General features: G+C 39.0%; 1 protein-coding gene across 1 annotated transcript in view; it reads left to right on the top strand.

Moving 5' to 3' along the window:
* spata20 (spermatogenesis associated 20) overlaps positions 1-7,789 on the top strand; it is a 54,851-nt gene extending 47,062 nt beyond the window's left edge. Inside the window, exon 16 of the mRNA XM_065262650.2 lies at positions 7,132-7,789. Coding sequence (XP_065118722.2) covers positions 7,132-7,302 — 171 coding nt within the window. The 3' untranslated portion in view covers positions 7,303-7,789. The remainder of the gene's footprint in view (positions 1-7,131) is intronic.
* The last annotated feature ends 13,004 nt before the right edge of the window (positions 7,790-20,793 follow it).

Raw genomic sequence — 20,793 nt, 5'->3', positions numbered from 1 at the left:
ATGAGTTGAAACAACCCAGCATTGCATCGAAACAACCTAGCATAGGTTTATTTAACAACCCATTTTCACATCATTTCAGAGTGTTTGATATTGCTATATTTTTGTACTGAGAATTCAGAGTTGAACACTACCAAATAATAGTATACTTCGAAAACCCAAGAATGAAAATTATTTCATTGTTTACCCTTTAATTAATGTAAAACAGAAGAGGAGAAAGACCCACCAAAGGGCCTTGAAATGCGCAGTTTTGTTAAGTGTGTTGACATAATTACAACTGGGATGGGGCATTGAGCCCCCCCCCCCCCCCCTTTAATAATAGTGTATCGTTTACCTCACAGCCTGAAATGTCGTAAGTTTTAAATGAATTTATCAAGGCTAATATATATGCATACTAAAAGCCAACATACTTAAATACTCAAACTCATGCCACCTTTTTATTACAAGTTTCAGATATTTTTTTCGAACCGTGGTATTTGTTACAACTGATTGACCCCATATTCCTTTTATGGGCTGCACGGCAAGTGAGCGCGAGAACGCGCATTATCATTGCTCCATCGAGTAGAAGTCACTGGTATAACTGCACAGCACCTGACAACGTTGTTTTATCAAGATGGTTTGACAAAGAAGTGTGTTTTTGGATGTGAGAAAACCTTATTTAGCGTTCCCTGTCTTAAGACAACAGTGGATGCAGTTAGTTTTTCCCAGACAACAACGTAATTGTGAATGAGTTTATATGGTTCCCTGGCTGCATTTCGGAGAGGATTCCTTTACAAACAAGGCTCAGTTTGACATTGGATTTGCCACTTGTTTACAACCGATGGAGCGGTCCCAACTTTAAAGCCCCTGTTTAGGAGTCGCAACCACAGACGTAAGTTTATCAAAATCTCACGTGTTTCGTTTGCAATCAGTGCATACGTGCATGTAATGTAAACAACACGAACAACAGCAAACATTTTCCGCCTCAGTTGGCATTGCACTGCACTTACGACATTTACACCTTTTAAATGGAAAAAATGCAGAAAAATCACATCAAGATTTACGTTGCATTTTTTTATTAAAATAGCGAATAAACAAATAAGGATTAATTACCCGATAGAGACGTCCTGTTGCTGCTGTTGTTCCTGTTGATCAGTTACTGACTCAGTATCAGATTCTGGATCATATATGTAAGGCTGTATCTGACTGTAAGTCATAGTTATAAAAAAAAAGGTTTTATTTAAGTTTCCATCGATGTCACAGCTATTCAAAGGCTGTGCGTACTCGTAACTCTTTAGCCCCGCCCACTGTACGCCTTCAAGTGTTTGTCTTTCTCTGTAATGAACTGGAAAGGCTGTTCTGGTTTTTAATAGTCTGACAACACGAAAGACTCTTTGGACATAGAAAGGATGAAATACTATCCTATAGGTAACCATGACTAACATTAGATTGGCAAAAAAGTGTGTCTTATGTGAGCCTTAATTTTGATTTCAATGGGACTTCAAAAATAGTCCGAAAAAAAATGCTTAACCTTATGCAAAAATGTAAACAGTCCATGTTACAACTAACCCCACGTTAGTGTTTGCCCCGCGCACCCCTACTGTAAATTCTGATTTTTTGGTGAGCTAAATACCTTATTCAGTCCACCACCATGTTGATTCCAAACCGAGGCTTTGAGGAGTGGACGTCCATCCCTCACAGCCTTGTTTTGGAATCAACATGGCATCATGCTAAACAAGGCGTATTGATCAAGCACAATGACTTTCCATTAGTTCATATCATATATTGGAGTTCTTGTGGCTCATTTGCATTGCGTTGGCACCACAAAATAATATGGGTTCAACCCCAAGGAACACACACAATGATTAAAAGGTAAAGCTTGTAATGCACTGTAAGTTGCTTTGCATAAAAGCATCCGCCAAATGTACTAAAGCCATGTCATATGTTTTATCATCTTGGGATCTCTTAGAGAAACGCCAGCATTGAATTTCAAGCTCTGCATACAGTATACTCATTCTGTACATCAGCCTTTATCTTTGACTGACGTAGATGAAAACACCGGAATCAGTGAGGTCATGATGTCCTATTCCTCTCCAACCAAGAAATAAACTTACGGGAGATAATTTAATGACTAATGGTTGTGTGCTCCACTTGTGCACGCTGACAGCCTCAAGCTCTCCAGAGAGGCTCTATCCTGCCTGTAGAGAAAGCTGATGAAATTCCCGGGGCTAATCAACTGTTTGTGTGCGTATGTGTGTTTAAGTGAGTCTAGGTAGGAGCTGACAGTCTGGATGAAGGATGTCGGATGTATGGAATCATGGCTTAGCTCATGGGTATTTCTGAATGAGGATCCATGTGCAGAAGGGTTGTACAAGTACAGAAGCTAAGATGCAAAAGAACAGTTGGGTTCTGCACAGTTGCTCAATGAGTTGCACTGTTGCCATGTCCTCACTGAGTACTTCGGCTTCTTCCCATAGTCTAAAGACATGCAGGTCTTTGGTTAACATGCAAACTCTACACAGAAAGACCTCCTGACCTAGCTAAGGCTCGAACTGGGGAACTGTGAGGCAACAGTGCTACGCCCAACCATGTTACAATAACTTTGACCTTATCTGATTATTATTCTATTATTTATTGAATCCTGTTGTCCACAAGTTTAAAATGAAAATTCTGGGTTATTTTCGAACCCAGCATTGGGTCAAAAAGAACAAACTCAATAATGGGTTAAACAACCCAGCATTTTGGGTTGAAACAAACCAGCACGGGTTAAATTACAACCCAGCGGGCTGGGCTCATCCCTTTCCAATCCAGATTTTTTGCGTGTAGGATGCTTTGATCCCTGAATCTTTGCAAATCAACTGTGATAAAGTGTAGCCTTTGGTTAACCCCAGGCCTTTTCTCTCTGTTTATTCTGCAGTTTTTTATATATTTCCTCGGTGGACTGTCGCAGTTTATTGAGTCAGACTGTTGACAGCCCAAGTGAGGTCACAACAAATTTGACAGAAAGCTTTGCCAGGCTCTGGCGGGAATGTAATGATGCGGAATAGTCTCGGCCCTTGAGATACAATACAGGAAAGATCCTCACAAACAGACAGGAACAATACACTGTGGTTAGAAGTCTAGGGACAGGTCTTGCTGAGTTGTGTTGTTAACAGTGCCTGTCAGAGGAAGTTTTTTGTGAAGACCAGACGTGGGAACATAAAGCAGAGAAAAGATCTCTTGGTTGAGTTCTCCAAAGACACAATCTAAACTCTGGTTCAGAAACTTTGCTCAGGTTTAACTACAGCCACATTTCCTCACAACAGTGCACTTGAATTTAGGGCCATAGATGATGGTGTGAAACATGCCCACAACTATTTCTTCATTCAGTTTTTGAAAAGAAAAGCAGTTGGATGTAATATACAACACTACCGGCCAAATGTTTTGAGTTAAAAATTCTTTATTTTTTATAACAATCTTAAAGAATTCACCATTTGTTTTTGTAACCATGCAATGCTAACATCCATTTCTTGGTACCACAGGAATTTCTCTGCATAAGGTTTTTCGTTCTTATATAATATCCATGTAAGCTGAAAAGGCATGCCTGGTTGCATATACTTGTCATTTATCATATTCCTTGACCAAATGTCAAGAAAACTGCTTAATATTTAAGTAAATTAGTTATTTTATAAGGAAGACTATAATTGCAATAATGTAATGTATTCTATTCTGTATGTATTCTTTATATATGCCCATTTTCCTGGTTTCTGTGTTTTCTTTTTCATGTATAGCTACACAATATTGTGAAAACACTATATAAATACATTTGAATTACAGGGATACTCCACTTTTTTGGAACATTTGATTTTCTACCATTTGGGAGTCCAGCCAGCCAATCTCCGGGTCTGGCACTACCATTAGCATAGCTTAGCACAATCCATTAAATCTGATTAGACCATTAGCATCGCACTTAAAATTGACCAAAGAGTTTAGATATTTTTCCTATTTAAAACTTGACTCTTCTGTAGTTACATTGTGTGCTAAGACCGACAGAAAATTAAAAGTTGCGATTTTCTAGGCAGATATGGCTAGGAACTATACTCTCATTCTGTTGTAATAATTAAGGACTTTGCTGCCTTAACAAGGCTGCAGGATGTGCAATGATATTACGTAGCGCCCGAAAATAGTCCCCCCTGCTACTGAAGGATACTAAGGGGATTATATTCGGCTGCTATGTAATATCATTGCGCATCCTGTGCCTCTATTTTTGAGCGCGATGCTAATGGTCTAATCAGATTCAATGGATTGTGCTAAGCTATGCTAAAAGTGGTAGCGCCAGACCTGGAGATCAGCTGAATGGATTCCAAAACAGTAAGAATCAAATGTTTAACTCTAGGGGAGCTGAAAAATTAGCATATTTTCAAAAAAGTGGAGTGTCCCTTTAATAGTAAACTCATCAAAACTATGGAATACAACAAATGTATTTTATGTTGTGACAAAACGTTACATTTAGCAAAAAATTAGCAAAAAATACATTTTATCAACCAGCTTCATGCTTTTTAAACAGTATTGAAGGAGTTCACATCTGTTCTGGGCTCTGATTGGCTGCTTCATTTGGTCCAAGTCATTCATTTCATAAGCATCTAAAGTGATAGTTCACCCAAAAATGATACTTCTGATATCATTAACTCAACCTCGTGTTGTTCTAAACCTGTATAAGTTTCTTTATTCTGTTAAATACAAAGTTATTTTAATAAGGATGCTAACCAAGTGGACGGCACCCATTGACATCCATAGTAGGACAAACAAAGACTATAAAAGTCAATAACTGTGTGCTTACCATCATTTCTCCAAATATTGTTGTTTGTGATCAATAAAATGATGAAATTAAGGGTGAAAATGTAAATGATGACAGATTTTTCATTTTTGGATCAACTATCCTTACAAATGGTAGTTTTTAAGTTTTTGTAATGAAACAAAATATGTTTATTTTATTTTTGTCTTCAAAAATAGTTTCAAACATTTAAGCCTTTAAAGTAAGATTTAAAGTTTATTTTTAAGACCATGAGGAACATTTCTGTTAAGTGAGCCTAAACTATAGCTTTGTAGTGTACAGCTAAGGGACATGCAGTCGCCCTTGTCTACCCCACAAAGGCAGCTTTTAGCTTGACAGTAAAATGATCTTTCACATAAAAAGTAGATTTGCTTTTTCAACCCTTTCAAAAACTCTTTCTCTCCAGTCCTACTGTGATATTGTTCACTGCTATGCAAGGAAGAACCCAGTGTAGCTACTGTACCACTTTTCCCCCCTGCTGGTGTGCCAGTCACCCCCCTGACTGGATCTGGCCCTGTTTGAGTTATTTCAAATATCTCCCCCTGTGAGAGAGGTGAAGGAATGGGAGGGGTGTGATGCTGTAGTTTGCACTGATCAATAAAATTGAATTATTTAGATACAGGTGTTCCTGTCCATTCCATTGCTTAGTTCTCCCGGTGTTAGTGTGGGTTTACTCTGGTTTCCTCCCATAGGCCAAAAACATGCAGGTTATGTGAATGCGAGAGGCAAAATTGCCCCTCCCCCAATGTGTGTATGGATTAACCCGTTACCGCCATGATTGTAGCAATAGATGCTGGAATGGCGTGAAGAAAAAACAAACATTGCTGAATCTGAGGTTGCTGTATGTGACTATACAGTATATGGCGCTGTGGTGAAAGGTTGCGTATGTGGAATAGTGTATAGGTGTTTTATTTCGATGATGTTTCAAAGTTGTCGATAAGGAGGACAGGTCATGGTTTTCTCTCCAATAGGAGCTGCTCGGTCTTTGAGTCAGTACGACCCCCATGGGAATATAGGGGTCATATATTAACAAACACTGTACGAATGAACCATTGATAAAGCTGTCAGTGTAATCGTTCAGCCTTATACTTTATCTGTGGTTATTACTAGCCAATGAGGCATATTGAGCAATAGGGATCATAAATTTCTCATTAGAGTAAAAGTATATGGCTTGTGCTCTCCAGTTCCCATCCCATCTGATTGTCACCATGATAACTGTTATAGCTTCCTTTTTGTTATACTGTAGCATTGCTATCCTTCCCCAAACATCTCGCAGAGCTTTTTACAACTAAATTCCAATTCGTTTCCTGAATTAAATTAGATTTTCCAGAATGAAACCCATAACTCACACACAAAATATGTGATTTTCCAGAAACATTAGATTGTATTAATAATTGTTTTTAAATATATATAGGAATTTGTTATACTTAATAAGCATTTATACTTGTTTGTGGGCCTCAATTGGTAGAACATTGCAATGCAAAGGTCATAGGTTTGATACCAGGAAACACACATACTGATAAAAGTGTATCTGGCTTGTGACTGTGTTGAATTTCTTTGAAATGCAGTTCAGTAAATTTATCTTCTGTCGATTCAACTGTCAACTGTCAATTTAACTTTCAAAGATTATACCAATGAATTAAGGGGACACTCCACTTTTTGAAAAAAAGGCTTACTTTCCAGCTCCCCTAGAGTTAAACATTTATTTTTACCGTTTTGGAATCCATTCAGCCGATCTCTGGGTCTGGCGGTACCACTTTTAGCATAGCTTAGCATAATTCATTGAATCTGATTAGACCATTAGCATGACAGTGTTTCAATATTTTTCTCATCTTAAACTTGACTCTTCTGTAGTTACATCGTGCCCAAAAGTGCCCGAAAATAGTCCCCTTGGTTACTTTCAATAGCAGAGGACTATCTTCGGGCACTGCGTTATATCATTGCACCTGCTGCAGCCATGTTACGGCAGCAAAGCCCTTAATTATTACGCCAGAATGAGAGTATAGTTCCTAACCATATCGGCCTAGAAAATCGCAACTTTTAATTTTCTGTTGGTCTTAGTACACAATGTAACTACAGAAGAGTCAAGTTTAAAATAGGAAAATTATTTTTTGTGTGATGCTAATGGTCTAATCAGATTCAATGGATTATGCTAAGCTATGCTAAAAGTGGTAGCACCAGACCTGGAGATTGGCTGAATGGATTCCCAAATGGTAGAAAATCAAATGTTTACCTCAATAGTAGCTGGAAAACGAGCATATTTTTTTAAAAAGTGGAGTGTCCCTTTAAAAGTGAGCCAGTTTGGAATTTTGCCAAACTTTGCCTTTATCTCTTTTTCTCAGGTCCTGATTTTATCTGATGGTAACAACGAGGGCTTCCTTTACAAAAGGCTTCCCATCCTCTCCACCCTTGTTCCTCAGGATGGTAAAGCCACGGCGTACGTGTGTGAAAACTTCACCTGCGCTCTCCCCGTCACCTGCCCGCAAGTGCTCAGAAGGCTGCTGCTGGAGTGAGAGCATCCGTCACGCCGTTTGAGCAACGTGGGACGCTAGATATCTCAAAATTACACCGGTAGAAAAACAGCATCCATCAAACAACAGTCATGAAATGAAATGCACTGTAAGATATTACATGGTGGTAAGGTAAACCCCTGGGGGGTGCGGTATTGGTATTTGTGATGTTAAACCTCATTTCTAGACTTATCTCGCAAGCCAGTAGTCCTGGGAGATAAAAGTACAATAATATCATAATGTGAGGTGGAACATTGAGACTGAACCTTTTATAGGTTTGTCTCATGGGCTAAAGTGATTGACAGCCTGCTTTTAAAAAGATCAAGCATGTTTTTTCCACAACCTTTCTATGCGCTGTAGCTTGCCAGACCTGGGTAAGAAATATGCTGCGCCCTAGGTAGAGAAATGAATATATATGAAATGAGACATGCAATGTTTGCATACTGTTAGACTCTGTAGAATAATAAATACTTATTAAGTAACCAACTGAGATCTGGTTATTCTGTGCTTCCTTTATTGATTATATAAACCAAAGGCGATTATAGGCAGCCATGTTTGCAAAGCCTCTGGGCAGTTATTTCAGTCATGCAAGATTACAGGAAAACACCACCGTTTTGCAATATTTTACTATGTTCTTACCTCAACTTAGACAAATGAATACATACCTAAACAAGACTGGTGTGCCTCACGGGTGATGCTCATTAACAATCACAGAGGAGTCCATAAGTATGGAACGACGACGGTGGAGGACGAGAGAGGACCAGGCCTCGACATTATTTTATAGTGTTTTGTAATGATGTTTTATTTGTGACCAGCAGTCGTCCGTGAGGGGCTGCCGGCTTTTACTTTCTTTTGTTGTGCTTGTTTATTTTGTATATTAAAGTGTTAAATGCGTTACGGTTTCTGCCTTCTCCCTCTCCACTTACATACCTCATTACACCTATCTTTTTTCAATGCATGCACTTAATCTTTGTACAGCACATCGTGAATGTGTTAGCATTTAGCCTAGCCACATTCATTCCTTATGCTGCGTTTACACAAACCGCCTTTCAGGCGTCAAAATCGCGTCTACCGCGCCTAGTTTGCCGCTTAAACAATTTGAATGCATTCAGCAAGCATTTGACGTGCATCAGAGGCAAAATCGCTTCTTGTGGGAGGGGCAAGTGTTATGCGGTTGTCTGTTCGCAGGATGGCTGATTGATTGTGCATTTATCGAGAGAGTTACCGGTTTGTATTTCGTCACCTTACTACAGGGGGAAAATAAACGGCGCGGGTCGATAAACGTCACATGACTCAAAAGTGAAATGTGTATTTACAAATTACCAGGTTGCCCCAAAGGTCCTCACTGACACTCTTTCAAGCGAGGTCCTTTTTATTCCTGTTTCTATAGAAATAAGAACTTGTGTCGTATAGCTCCGGGTGACTGCTCACGGAGAATATCAAGCCTTCATGCTGAATGAGTGACTCCAGGTGGGGCTGCCGCCACAGCAGCAAGCAGGCTTCTGATTGGTTAATGCGGCGCAAAAATCTGCCAAAGTTAAAATTTTTCAAGAAGGGCGTCAGCCGCAAAATCGTATCAGTCGCAAAATGCACAAAAAGCACCATTAGTGCGTACCGCTGCATACGCTCAATTCGGCCTATTCGCGCGAAAGAGGCGGTAATGCGTCTTCCGTGCCGCGCTAAACGGCTCATCTGCGCCGCGGGACCTCCAGACGCGCGTCAACACATACTCACATTGACTTAACCTTGAAATCACTCACGCTTGTCGCCTCTACCGCGGTTGGTGTAAACGCAGTATTAGGATCCAAACAGGGATGAATTTAGAAGCCACCAAACACTTCCATGTTTTCCATATTTAAAGACTATTACATGAGTAGTTACATGAGTAAGTATAGTGGCACAAAATAAAATGTTTTTGATTTTTTAAGCGGATAAAATTTTTTAACTATATTGTATGGCGGAAGAGCACTTAGTTTGCAGCACTTTGACCTCCGTGGACAGTAACATCATCACTCCTGACTACTTCCCCTTTCGCTCAAACTTCCGTCAATATTACTGCGCCTGAGGTCAAAGTGCTGCTTTTTTGTCTGCTTAAAAATCACCACGTTTTATTTTGTGCCATCATACTTACTTGTGTAACTCTGAAAACATGGAAGTGTTTGGTGGCTTCTAAATTCATCCCTGTTTGGATCCTTAGGAATAAATGGGGCTAGGCTAAATGCTAACACATTCACAACGTGCTGTACAAAGATTAGGTGTACATATTGAAAAAAGATAGGAATGTATTAATTTTTCTAAGTTGAGGTAAGAACATAGTCAAGTATTGAGAAACGGTGGTGTTTTCCTTTCAAGTCCTATCTGCTTAAATGGGGAAAGACAGATATCTCTGTAATCGTGTGATAAAATCACAATTAAACTATATTTCTGATGAAATATGATTAAACCTGACAACTGTAGCATAGCCTTTGCTTCTTAACATCAAAAAATACCTTTTTCGAGGTTGTTTTAAACAGGTTGGCAAGTCTTTATCGATTTATGATTGGTTCTTTTAAATGTAAGGTGGGACTTCCGTCACCACAGCGGCCATATTCAGCATTCCATATCCCCATTCATAGCAGTGCCACATCTTGTTATATCCAATATCTTTGGATATAAAAAGCATATTGCATGTTGACTTGCAGGTGCAAACATCTAATGCAAAGTGAACAGTTAGGACTTGCCAAAATAACAGGTAAAATAGCACTTGCTAAGCAAATGCATTAAATTATTAGGCCTTTTTAGATCTGTGCAAAGAAAGCGACACCGTTGAACTTTGTCATATTTTTTCCATTAGAGATGCTGAGCGATCTGTCTCTTTCACAGAGACAGCTCCCTTCCCATTCCACCCCCGCAACCTCACCAGCCGTGGGTGATGAGGAAAGACAAAATTAAACCATCTGCAGAGCTACAGTACCATGCGCTCCATCACGTCAATTGTAAAAAAAATTGCACACACCCCTGCTTAAATGTTTCCTAAGCAGTCGGTGTAAGCATTGTGTCAGGTGGGCGTACACCGGAGCTGTGACACAGTGAAACTCTAATTGCCCAGTGCTAGGAAATAAAGCACAACCCATAAAGGGCAAAACTCCACTATTATGCCCATAATTCAGTCCCTAAGAGAGAGGAAGGGTGAAAATGTGCACTGGCTATGCAAAGCAGCACAGTCAGCAAATGTTAGCTGACTGATTTTAGCTGCCTGTTTCCCTCTCGTAGGTTTGCCAGGAGACACGCTTCTCGCCATTTGTGTGCAGAGTTTTGCGGAGGTGGAAGGTGAAGAGGGGGGTCTGCTCCAGTTACGTCGAGTCCTGTCTTCGTTTCTGACTTGTCAGGAGCACAACCGTGCTCCGTCTCACCGTTTTGTATTCCTCCAACGGTTTCAGGGTGATAAAGCACTTTTCGTGGACCTATAGAACCGACTTGGGACATATACATCTTTAGTTACAGTATGTCTGCGGTCGCTCCTGCAACAGTTTTATTGTTTACTTCTACCTGTATGGGGTGACAGGCAGCCTGTTGTGAGAACCTTCAAACCTTTCACATGAGAGGGACCCTCCATGTACACATCTACATAAGTCTGATAGTGTAGATCAAGGGCCCGGGGCCCTAAGAGAAGTGTCCCTTTAGAGATCATTACTGGATAATATATGTGAATGGCTAGGAAGTCTCCTTACCTTAGCAAGATTGTAATAAGGCCACTGGAGGCTCACTATCCAAGAGGCAGCCTGGGAGACAGAAACGTCTGGAATTGAAGTGTTGAGAATTACTATAATATTCAATATTATTACTTTTTAATACATTCTTTGATAGAAAAATGCTAAACTTAGGATAGTTATGACTGGATGTGGTTTAAATATAGATAAGGATACATGAATGAAATATTTTCTCAAACTAAGTTCTTCATTAGAACCAAGAAATAAATGCAATTGTATGTTACTGTATATGTGACATTTTGCTGATCACAATGTGTGAAAAGATGTTTGCATCTGTCGAAATTTCAGTCAAAACCATTCTATTTCACCATAAACAATCTGAAAACAGGGCTTTAAGTCTAAAATACCGAACTTGTCCTTTAATGGCATTAATTAAAACTCTTACTTTGTCATATTAAGAACACTGTCATTGCTGCTGTCATCCTCACGTTGTCGCTGAACTTTTTTGACAGCGATCAGCTGAAAAACATTTTGGTCCTGTTCGATTTTCGCTGACTTCGCGTAAAATAATGGAAAATTTTCATAAGATCCTGCCGGCATTTTTCCGTTGCCCGAGTTTATCCCACGTAAATGATTCAATTTTAATGGCTTTCGTTTCTTCTCCGCCACAGAAAACCACCACAGGTTTATCAATGCCATCAATATTAATATTTTGTAATATTTCTATTAAAAAATTATACTTGGTTTCCTTAAAAAAATTTTTATTTAAATATAAGTTGACTTAAAAAAAAGATGTATAACAATTGTTGTGTCAACTAATATTTTTAAGTTGAATTAACTCAAAAAATGTATTAAACCAACTTGAACCAACTTTTTTATAGAGTGTACTTTTAAAACTTTCTTGACAAGCAGATGCGATGAGACCAACGCTATATAATACATATTTTACGAGGTGGCTAATTCGTATAAATTCGTAAGACCACATTCCTCTGTGACGTTGGGATTAGGGCTGGGGTTTCATTTATTTTATTATGATAATCGTATGTTTTTGTATGATTCACTTTGTACAAACTAGCCAACTCATAATATACGTACAAATTCTCGTGAGATCAGGCTTATGAGACCTGCTTTCCGGTTTGTTCATGTGACATTCTGCAAAAAGCCTATTAATCCTATCGATCGCTTTTATTGACACCAATGACTTTACTTTAATGAGGTCTCCTTATCAAGCTGTCCATCTGTTTCCTGGGAGAATCATTCTGGTAGCGAATCCGTGCGACCTTTTTAAAACCGGTTTCTTAAAGCAACTTCTAATGGCTTCTGGTCAGACCTCTAAACTCCACTGGAGGAAATCTCTCATCAGCTGTGGACTGTATTAGTGTGAGTATTGATTTTTCGCTGTGTGAGTCCTGGGCTTATTGGCCGATGGCTTGTGGGATATCAGGTCCAGAGAGAGAAAGCAGTCACATACAGATGATTGATTATAGACCTCCGCTTTACTGATTGCAACTTCACATTCACACAACCCATTCTCACACTGTATGATCACAACATCATGAACGTCCACAGACAGGTCAAGTACAAGATTAGTAGTTATGAACCGCTGTAAAAATGAAATATTTTTGAAAATAAATGATTTTTTTGTGCTGCAATCCATAATCCACATTTAAAGGGAAATAAGTTATATCTTCAGTAGATGGAGGCGTTCAATCTGTACATTTTTAAACAACGATGATCTGGGAGGGGGAACATTATCTATAAATTTACATTTATTACGTTCTTACAACTAGGGAATCATCTGTTGTTAAAACAATAAAAGCTCAAACCGTGGAGAGTATCCAGTTAAAAAAGGGAATGTGATGGAGCTCGTGCTAAAACAAGAGTTAGGGGGCGTGCACACCAAAGCATTTACGCCGATGTACGTTTTCAATTGTTTTCAATGAAAGTGCCACGCTTTTCAAAAATGCCAGCAGCTGACATGTTTTTTCCGTTCGGAGCCCTGAGAGTTGAAAAATTTTCAAATTTGGATGAAACACGCATCGGTCAACGGCTGATAAACAATGCAGAAGTATCATAGCAACCAAAGCACTCAGCTGAAAAAAGATGGCAAGGGCCTACAGTTGGCGTCTGCCTGCCAATTTCAGCTGCGTTTATACGCTTCGGTGTACACTTGAAAGGATTAAAATCTAGAGCACAGATGGCTTTTTCTGGTAAAAAAGGGTAAGACATCTATGTTGAAAAATGTATGTTTTCATTTAGTCTGTACAAATGTGACAGATATATTAAGTACTAGCCTAGTAGTTAGAAAGTCGGGCTTGTAACCTAAAGGTCACCTGTTCTAGTCTTAAGGCCAACAGGTTGTGACTGTGGTGGCCTTGAGCAGACATCTTAACAATTACCTAATTTCTCCCCCGGGTGATGCAGGGATAGCTGTCCTGTTCTCCAGATGTGTGTGTGTGTGTGTGTGCGCGTGTGTGTTTACCACTCACTGGGATGGGTTAAATGCAGAGGTCACATTTCGAGTATGCGTTACCATACTTGACAAAACTTATCACATTTGTTCAGATGATATTTTTTCAAAAAATGACTTTAAGGATGTATTTCTAACCTATCATGTTGATGTGTAATCACAGATTCGATCTGACATCAGATTCATCTGTGCGGAGTAGCGGGGCAAAACACAACACATGTATAGGGATCGACCGATATGGATTTTTCAGTGCCGATACCGATTTTTTGTTTCATCAGCCTTAGCCGATGACCGATACGATTTTCTTGAGCCGATATTTGGAGCCAATACTGCTTTTGCTCACTCATTTTACATCATAATATGACAAATAAAATTACACAATGATGATGCCAAATGTTAGAAGTCTCAATTTTTAAAAAGTAACATTTATTGAACTTTATAAAAACTATATTTAACAAATAGTAAAAACAGGTGAAGGTGCTATGGAACCATCTTTTTATGTTGTCATGAAAAGGATGGTTGTTTTTAGTCACATGACCTGCAATCGCTTGCGGCTTCCAGCACTCTGTCTGTAAATAATGGCAGGAAAAATCCACGAACACGGCAGCCACGTATCGACCGATACGATACACACAAAACTCGCAAGTATCGGGCCGATATATCGGTCTATCACTACACATGTACACAAAATTGCTCTGCAATTTTAACTGCAATTTTATAATTAAAACAAAGGTGGCGATAGAGAGGACAAACCTATGGACTGCAGCTTTAAACTGATACATTTTCATGTACTGTGGCAACACATTTAACATGTGATTTCTTGGAAATTTAAATTGGATTCAGACTAAAACGTATGTGAAATTAATGTGCTTTTTTTAACAATACTATTTTTTAATTCAGTTTGGTGCTTCTGAAATGGCAGACTTTACTCCAATTATAATTTTTTTTTATTTGACCACCTTCCATTTTTCCAGTGCTGGCTGGCTGTTTGGTTGGACATATTTTTTTGCAAATGGATCAAAGCAATAGTTGGCACTTTTTCACTGTACACTTCTTCTTCCCTATACATCTGTGCTTCCCAGAGGAGACAATTATCCATCCTCCAGCCACATGCTCAGTACACACTCCCAAACCAACACACTGTGTCATCCAATTGGAAAACTGTTACCGTAGCAGCAACAATGTGACTCCCTGTGTCATCAGCTTGAATGCAATGCTCATGATTCTTCTGCATGTAATGTTCTCTCTCTCTCTCTCTCTCTCTCTCTCTCTCTCTCTCTCTCTCTCTCTCTCTCTCTCCCTTCAAGTGTATCAGGTGGATTCCAGTTAACCCGCTGGCAGGAAGTCTGAGTAGGTGGAGTGTGTTGTGGGTTGGTGCTGACAAAGCCAATGATTGATCTGATATCAGCAGTCTCCGTTGCCCTGCGCACGAGCTGTTATCGAGGAAGGGACCTGCGCATACATATTCATCAGTAAATAAGGTCAGAGAAAAGAGGAAGATCACAAACACAAGGGACAGTGTTTAGGCAGTAAATTCATTCCAGTGCTCCGCCACGGTCCATGGTAGATGTGACATTTCGTTGTGCAGACAGAGCGTTGGCCAGTAGGGAAAGGTCTGTCATTTTTGCAGCTTCGCAATTGGATAATGATATAAAGGCAGAAGTGAAGGAGCTGATGTGGTTAAGTGAGGTCAGAAACATGCAGTGAGTTCATGGCGAACAATGCCTGTTGTCACAGTGTATCAGTGTTTAGAGGATGCCTTGCTTCCATGATTTTAAACCATTACGTATACGGTCTGTTTGTGACTCTGCACGATCAGGAATATCCAATCAGGTGACACCTTCCCAGAATTCAGTGCTGAGAGGTGCAGGAGATTGATAGTCCAAATGTTCTGCATCACAAGATTTTCGGCTCGACTTTTGTTGTGTAAACTCCTATAGATGAATTCGAAATTACATTTCTTTTGAACTCTGACATTCCCAATTATAAAGTGCTAACTTGTTTGAGGCCGGGGAGTGTTGGGGATATCAGATTCTTCAGGCTGGATCTCTTAAGCTCTTAAGTACATTTTCAGAAAAAAAGGTCAAAGGAGGGTGGTAAGCAGGCAAGCATGAGAGCAAAATCTTGGTTTTTAGACAAAAATGACTGAGGTTATGGAGTGGCCAGCTCAATTTCCTGATCTCTACCTCATTAAAAACGTGTGGGTTGACATTAAAAATGCAGTTTCTGAAGCAAAACCTAAAAATTGACAGGAACTGTGGATCCTGGGCTGAAATACCTGTTTCTAGGTGCCAGTAGCTGGTTGACTCGATTTGACACAAATGCGTTGCAGTTCAATAGTTTAAAGTAAAGTTAAGGGCACTTATTTTGTGTATTTGGTATAATTCAATGTGTTTGTGTGGTTTATGGTAAAATTTTTTCACATACTTTACATTTTGTCCCTCCTGATTTCACTATCTTTCGGAAACGTTCCTACAAAACTCATCGATTTGAAAAGCTCTGTGTCCCTGATTGGCCAGCTAATCTGTACATTGTGATTGGCCTGAATACTTATGACATCATCCAGAAATGTGACGTTCCTTACCATGTTTGAAAGATTTGGTCCGAAGCTGGAGGAATTACAATAATGTTGGTTTTCTCTACATCACCAATCCCTGGAAGTAAACTGTTGCCTACAATCCGTGTGTTTGTTGTAGTCCAAGAAAAGAGATTAACTTTGGAGACAATAACTTGCGTCATCGTTTACCTTGGGATATGCACCTTTTACATATTGTTAACATGTACTAATACACACTTACACACCGAAGGAAATGTAAAAATGTGAATCGGACCATAGGTGCCCTTTAAATCTTAAAAAATGTCTTAAGTGTCTAAACAAAAAACACTTTAAAAGAACAAGACAGACTTGTATATTTTGTTAATGCTTTGATTTGGAATCGAATGTGTAATGTTTTCAATACATTAAAAATAAGAAAATAAAATCTATTTATAACATTGCTGCATTTTTTTCTCACTTTTATTAGTATACTGCATTTTGTGTACACAACTGTACCTCTGAGGTACTTATATTACAGTCCTTCCAGAAAAACGAGTTTTTTGGCGATTGTTGCGGGCAAAAATAATTTGTTCTTGCTGCACATTTTCTTAAAAAATGTGATGGAACATGCAGGATATTTATGCAATTTTATGTGATGAAATTGCGGGAACTTGCAGAAATTGTGCGAACTTGCAAAAACCTTTTACAGCTTTTCAATGATGTTCATGTCATATAATCAGGTCACTTCATAACGTTTCCATGGCAACAGGGGACATGGCTGCGCTTGTGTGAAGTAAATGCAACATTTTCAACTAAGTGCTAAGATATAAGTGACTTTTTGCTATATGAAAATGCAGGGATTATGAAATCATGCAAGCCCTGCATAGTTTGCGCCCAGAAATCTGTCATTTATGTGGCGAAAGTGCAGCGTATTTGAAAAATGCGCCCCCCGCATAAATATGCGGACTTTGGTTTATTATGTATTGACTCATGCGATCCCATAATCGTGTTTTTCTGGAGGGACTGATCTTAACTATTTAGGTGCAAAGCTGTACCTTTTTCGAAAGGGTACTGCCCTATTGACAGCAGGAGTACATATTTTGATGATTTTTTTGACAGTACATACAGAGATATGTGCCTACAGGTGATTTTACAAAATGGGTACACTCCCAGCAATAGACACTTCTTACACTCCCAGCAGTGGACAGTGGTTATGACACATAACTGTTTTCTCCTATTATTTCATATTTATTTTGTGTACCAGTCAAAGCTGAATGTTCTCTGGATGCTTTTTTGGAGACGTCTAGCGTAAACTATACAGATTTACTGTAGATCATTTTTATTGCTCTTAATAGTGATCTCCTGTATAGCTCAGTGATGGAGCATTGTGTTATTTTGGTCTCATTCTTTATACTGATAAAAAATTGTATACCTTGTAATGCACTCTAAGTCCCTTTTAAACAAAACTGACTGCCAAATGTGTAAATATAAATGATCTATCTGCTTATTTCTGATTCCTGTCAGATTGCAGTATGGGAGAATGCTTCATGATAAGTTGTTACATACAAGTTTAATACAATTGTTTGCCACGGTTGCTGGAAACACATTTGCATATTATAAAATCTTTAAATAATTAACTGAACCACAATCAAACTGTCAGGGAGTTTTATTGTGTTGAGTATTTGCCTAGCTATACATTAAGATTTGGTTTCAAAATGAATTCTTTTGAATAAAAACCCATGGCTAGCATTGTTGCTAGCACTAGTTGAGCTACTAAAGTACAGTAAACATTAGACTTGCAAAATGTAGCCTATTTTCATTATTCATTTTCATACAGTGGGTGAAATTAAATAAAAAATACCCCCACATTTAAATGTAGCCAGGATCTCTCGCATCACACTTGTAAGATTTATTGGGTTTGGTCAGAAAGTTCCAGCACGTTCTTGTTAACTAGAGCGATGGGGGCTAGTGGGAAAATGGAGAGACTAGTTCATCATGTTAGCCTAGTTACCAGAGGCAGAAACAGACAGCAAGAAAATCAATCCTGCCTTTCAAATGCAGTATCACTGCTCTGTTCATACAGTACATATTCTGCCCTAATGATACAAATGACCGTAGGGCACAAGTGGAGCAAGGCCCCCTTTCCTACTTACATGTGTCTCATTTAGCCTAGCGAAGACTTCCGTTCATTTTTTTCGGTGGAAGTGCTCAAGTGATTGTTGCTCGCTTACATCAGCTTGTTTTAAATTAGGTCATGTGAGTTTTACCTACTGTTGAAAACTCTGTTGCACCAAGAGCATCTGGTGCAAAAATTCAAGCACTTTCATTGGTAGGATGAAGTTACTTTTGTTGGCATAAAGGACTCTTATGTTCTTTCGAAATTAATGTATATTCTGATAAACTTTTGATCTACTGAGATACAGAAGTCTATTACTGTCCTCTTTGGGGCTGTCAAAGGTCCCAGGACACTAACAGACACAGAAGTGTGGCCTGGCAAAACAAGCCTTGACATTTCCTTGACATTTGTTGACATTTCTGAACCCATGTAGACATGGAAAGAGAAGTTAATCAGAACTTGGATAGAATATTGATGCACAACTGCCAACAGGACGTCTGTAACATCACAGTAAGGCAGTGGTACTTAAATGTTTGGTGCGCCACTATCCCACTATCCGTGGGATAGTCACTGAATTTTTTGCTCATTTTTCAGTGGCATTCTCACGGATCTCCGCAAATTTCCGTGGCGCTGCCACAGACTTTCTTTTCCGTGGCATTCTCACGGAATACTGTTACTGTTACGGTTACTCAACTGTTTTTTCCTATTTTCAAACCATTGTCGCTTCGGTTTAGGGTTAGATTTGGTGTTTGCGTTAGTATTTCACTTTAAGTATTGGTTTATACTATTTTTTTGATGTATTCTTTTATATTTTCTAAACTTTAATCAATTGTCGCCTGGCGTTGGGGTTAGAGTTGGGTTTGGGTAGGGATTTCATTTTATGTAAATCTAACCCCAAACCGAAGCGACAATGGTAAGAAATAGGACAAAACAGTTGAGTAACCAATCCGTGATAATATCACGTAAAAGAAAGTCCGAAATATGAGGAGATCCGTGAGAATGCCACGGAAAAATTAGCAAAAAATTCGGTGACTATGCCACGGAAATTCGTGAGATCAGGTTGGAATTCATACATATTTTACGGGTTTGCTATTTTGTATCAATCCATAAGACCACATTCGTAAGTTTTTGTATGATTTGCCTTGACCCCTGTGATATTGGGGTTAGGTGCAGGTTAGGGGTTCGGTTTCGTTGTTGTTTTTTCATGAGAAACGTACGATTTTGCACGATTCACTTTGTATGAATTGATACAAAATAGCCAACTCATAAAATATGTACGATTTCTCATAAGATTAGGCTGACTGTACTGTGACTATTTTCGAACAGGTTTCCCCATTGTTCGATCAAACATATCCCGCACCACTCTTATAACATTGGTTGAGCCAATGTTGCTAAGTCGATTAACTCAAACAAAGGAGGGATGTTTTGATAGCACCACAGCGTTTACCTTTGTGGGAAAATCTATTTATGAATGGCTTACTCATAGAAGATTAGTAGAGCATTATGCTAGCAACACAAAGGTCAGGGTTCGAGTCCCAGGAAACGCACATACTGATAAAATGTATACTTTTAGACAAAAGCGCCTTCTGCAAATGTAAAGATGCTTATCATTTAAGATCAAAGGTAAATGTTTGATCTACTCAAGTTCTTGAGGTATTATTTTGGTTCTGTTTGTTCTCTTCATCTTTATAAAAAGGAAAATACGGACTGTTCTTTTGAAACGCTTTCATGAACTCATATTAGCTCACAAAATCATTACGAAAGTGCCAGCATTCTTTTCCGATGTGCTCGCTTGCACATTATATCGCGGCAATTAAAACCAGCCGATGCTCTTTGTACAAATATGGAGGAAATTATTTTTAAGAATTTTATCAAGGCCCTCTTATCGTCGTTGGCAAATATTATGACTCACTCAAGCCCATTCGATGTGCAGCAGAAATGCATGCACATTTCAGCTCCCCTGAGTGCTGGCTTGTCCTTGAGAGAAGATCTTAAGATATGGTTGAAATGACTCGGCTAATCGAACGCAGGGATCTCCGGGAGAAAATCACTTCTGTTGGCAACACTTCCTCTTGCCGTATCTCCTCTGTCCAAATCACTGCTACCCTGCTGTGGTACTTTTATACCAACTTATATGCAATGAGAGAGTGTATATCTTTTGTGATAAGATGAGGGATAGAGTCATAGATCAAACTGTTGCCATAATATCTGCTAACACTCATTTACTATCTTTCAGTTGTATTTTTCCGGATTTAAAAACAGCGTACTGGGCTTTTACAATGTTTCTGTGTAGATACGGTATCAAACACATTTGCGTCCTGAGAGAGAACATGACATATTGAAAATACAATGTATAGCTGTCTGTCTGTTTGTAAATCTCTTGTTCTGCAGAAATAATCTTACCTTTTCCTGCAGAGATCTCCCATGAACGCACCAGCTGGTGATTTGTTTTTCCGCATGACCTGTGGTTGACTACTAAATAGGATTAATACTTTAACTTTTCTCTTTTTTTGTACTTTTGTGTGCTCAGATTTTGAAGGGCGTTCACACCGATCGAACAATAACTATATTAGCGTCTACACCAATGGACGATAACGTTATGTTTATTGAGTAACACTTTACTTGAAGGTGTGTTCATAAGACTGACTTGACACGTGTCATGAACATGAAGGAGAGTTTATGC

The sequence above is a fragment of the Paramisgurnus dabryanus genome, chromosome 1 (genome assembly GCF_030506205.2).
Source record: "Paramisgurnus dabryanus chromosome 1, PD_genome_1.1, whole genome shotgun sequence".
Lineage (NCBI taxonomy): Eukaryota > Metazoa > Chordata > Actinopteri > Cypriniformes > Cobitidae > Paramisgurnus > Paramisgurnus dabryanus.
The sequence above is the reverse complement of the archived record's forward strand: the minus strand, read 5'-3'. Positions and strand labels throughout refer to the sequence as shown.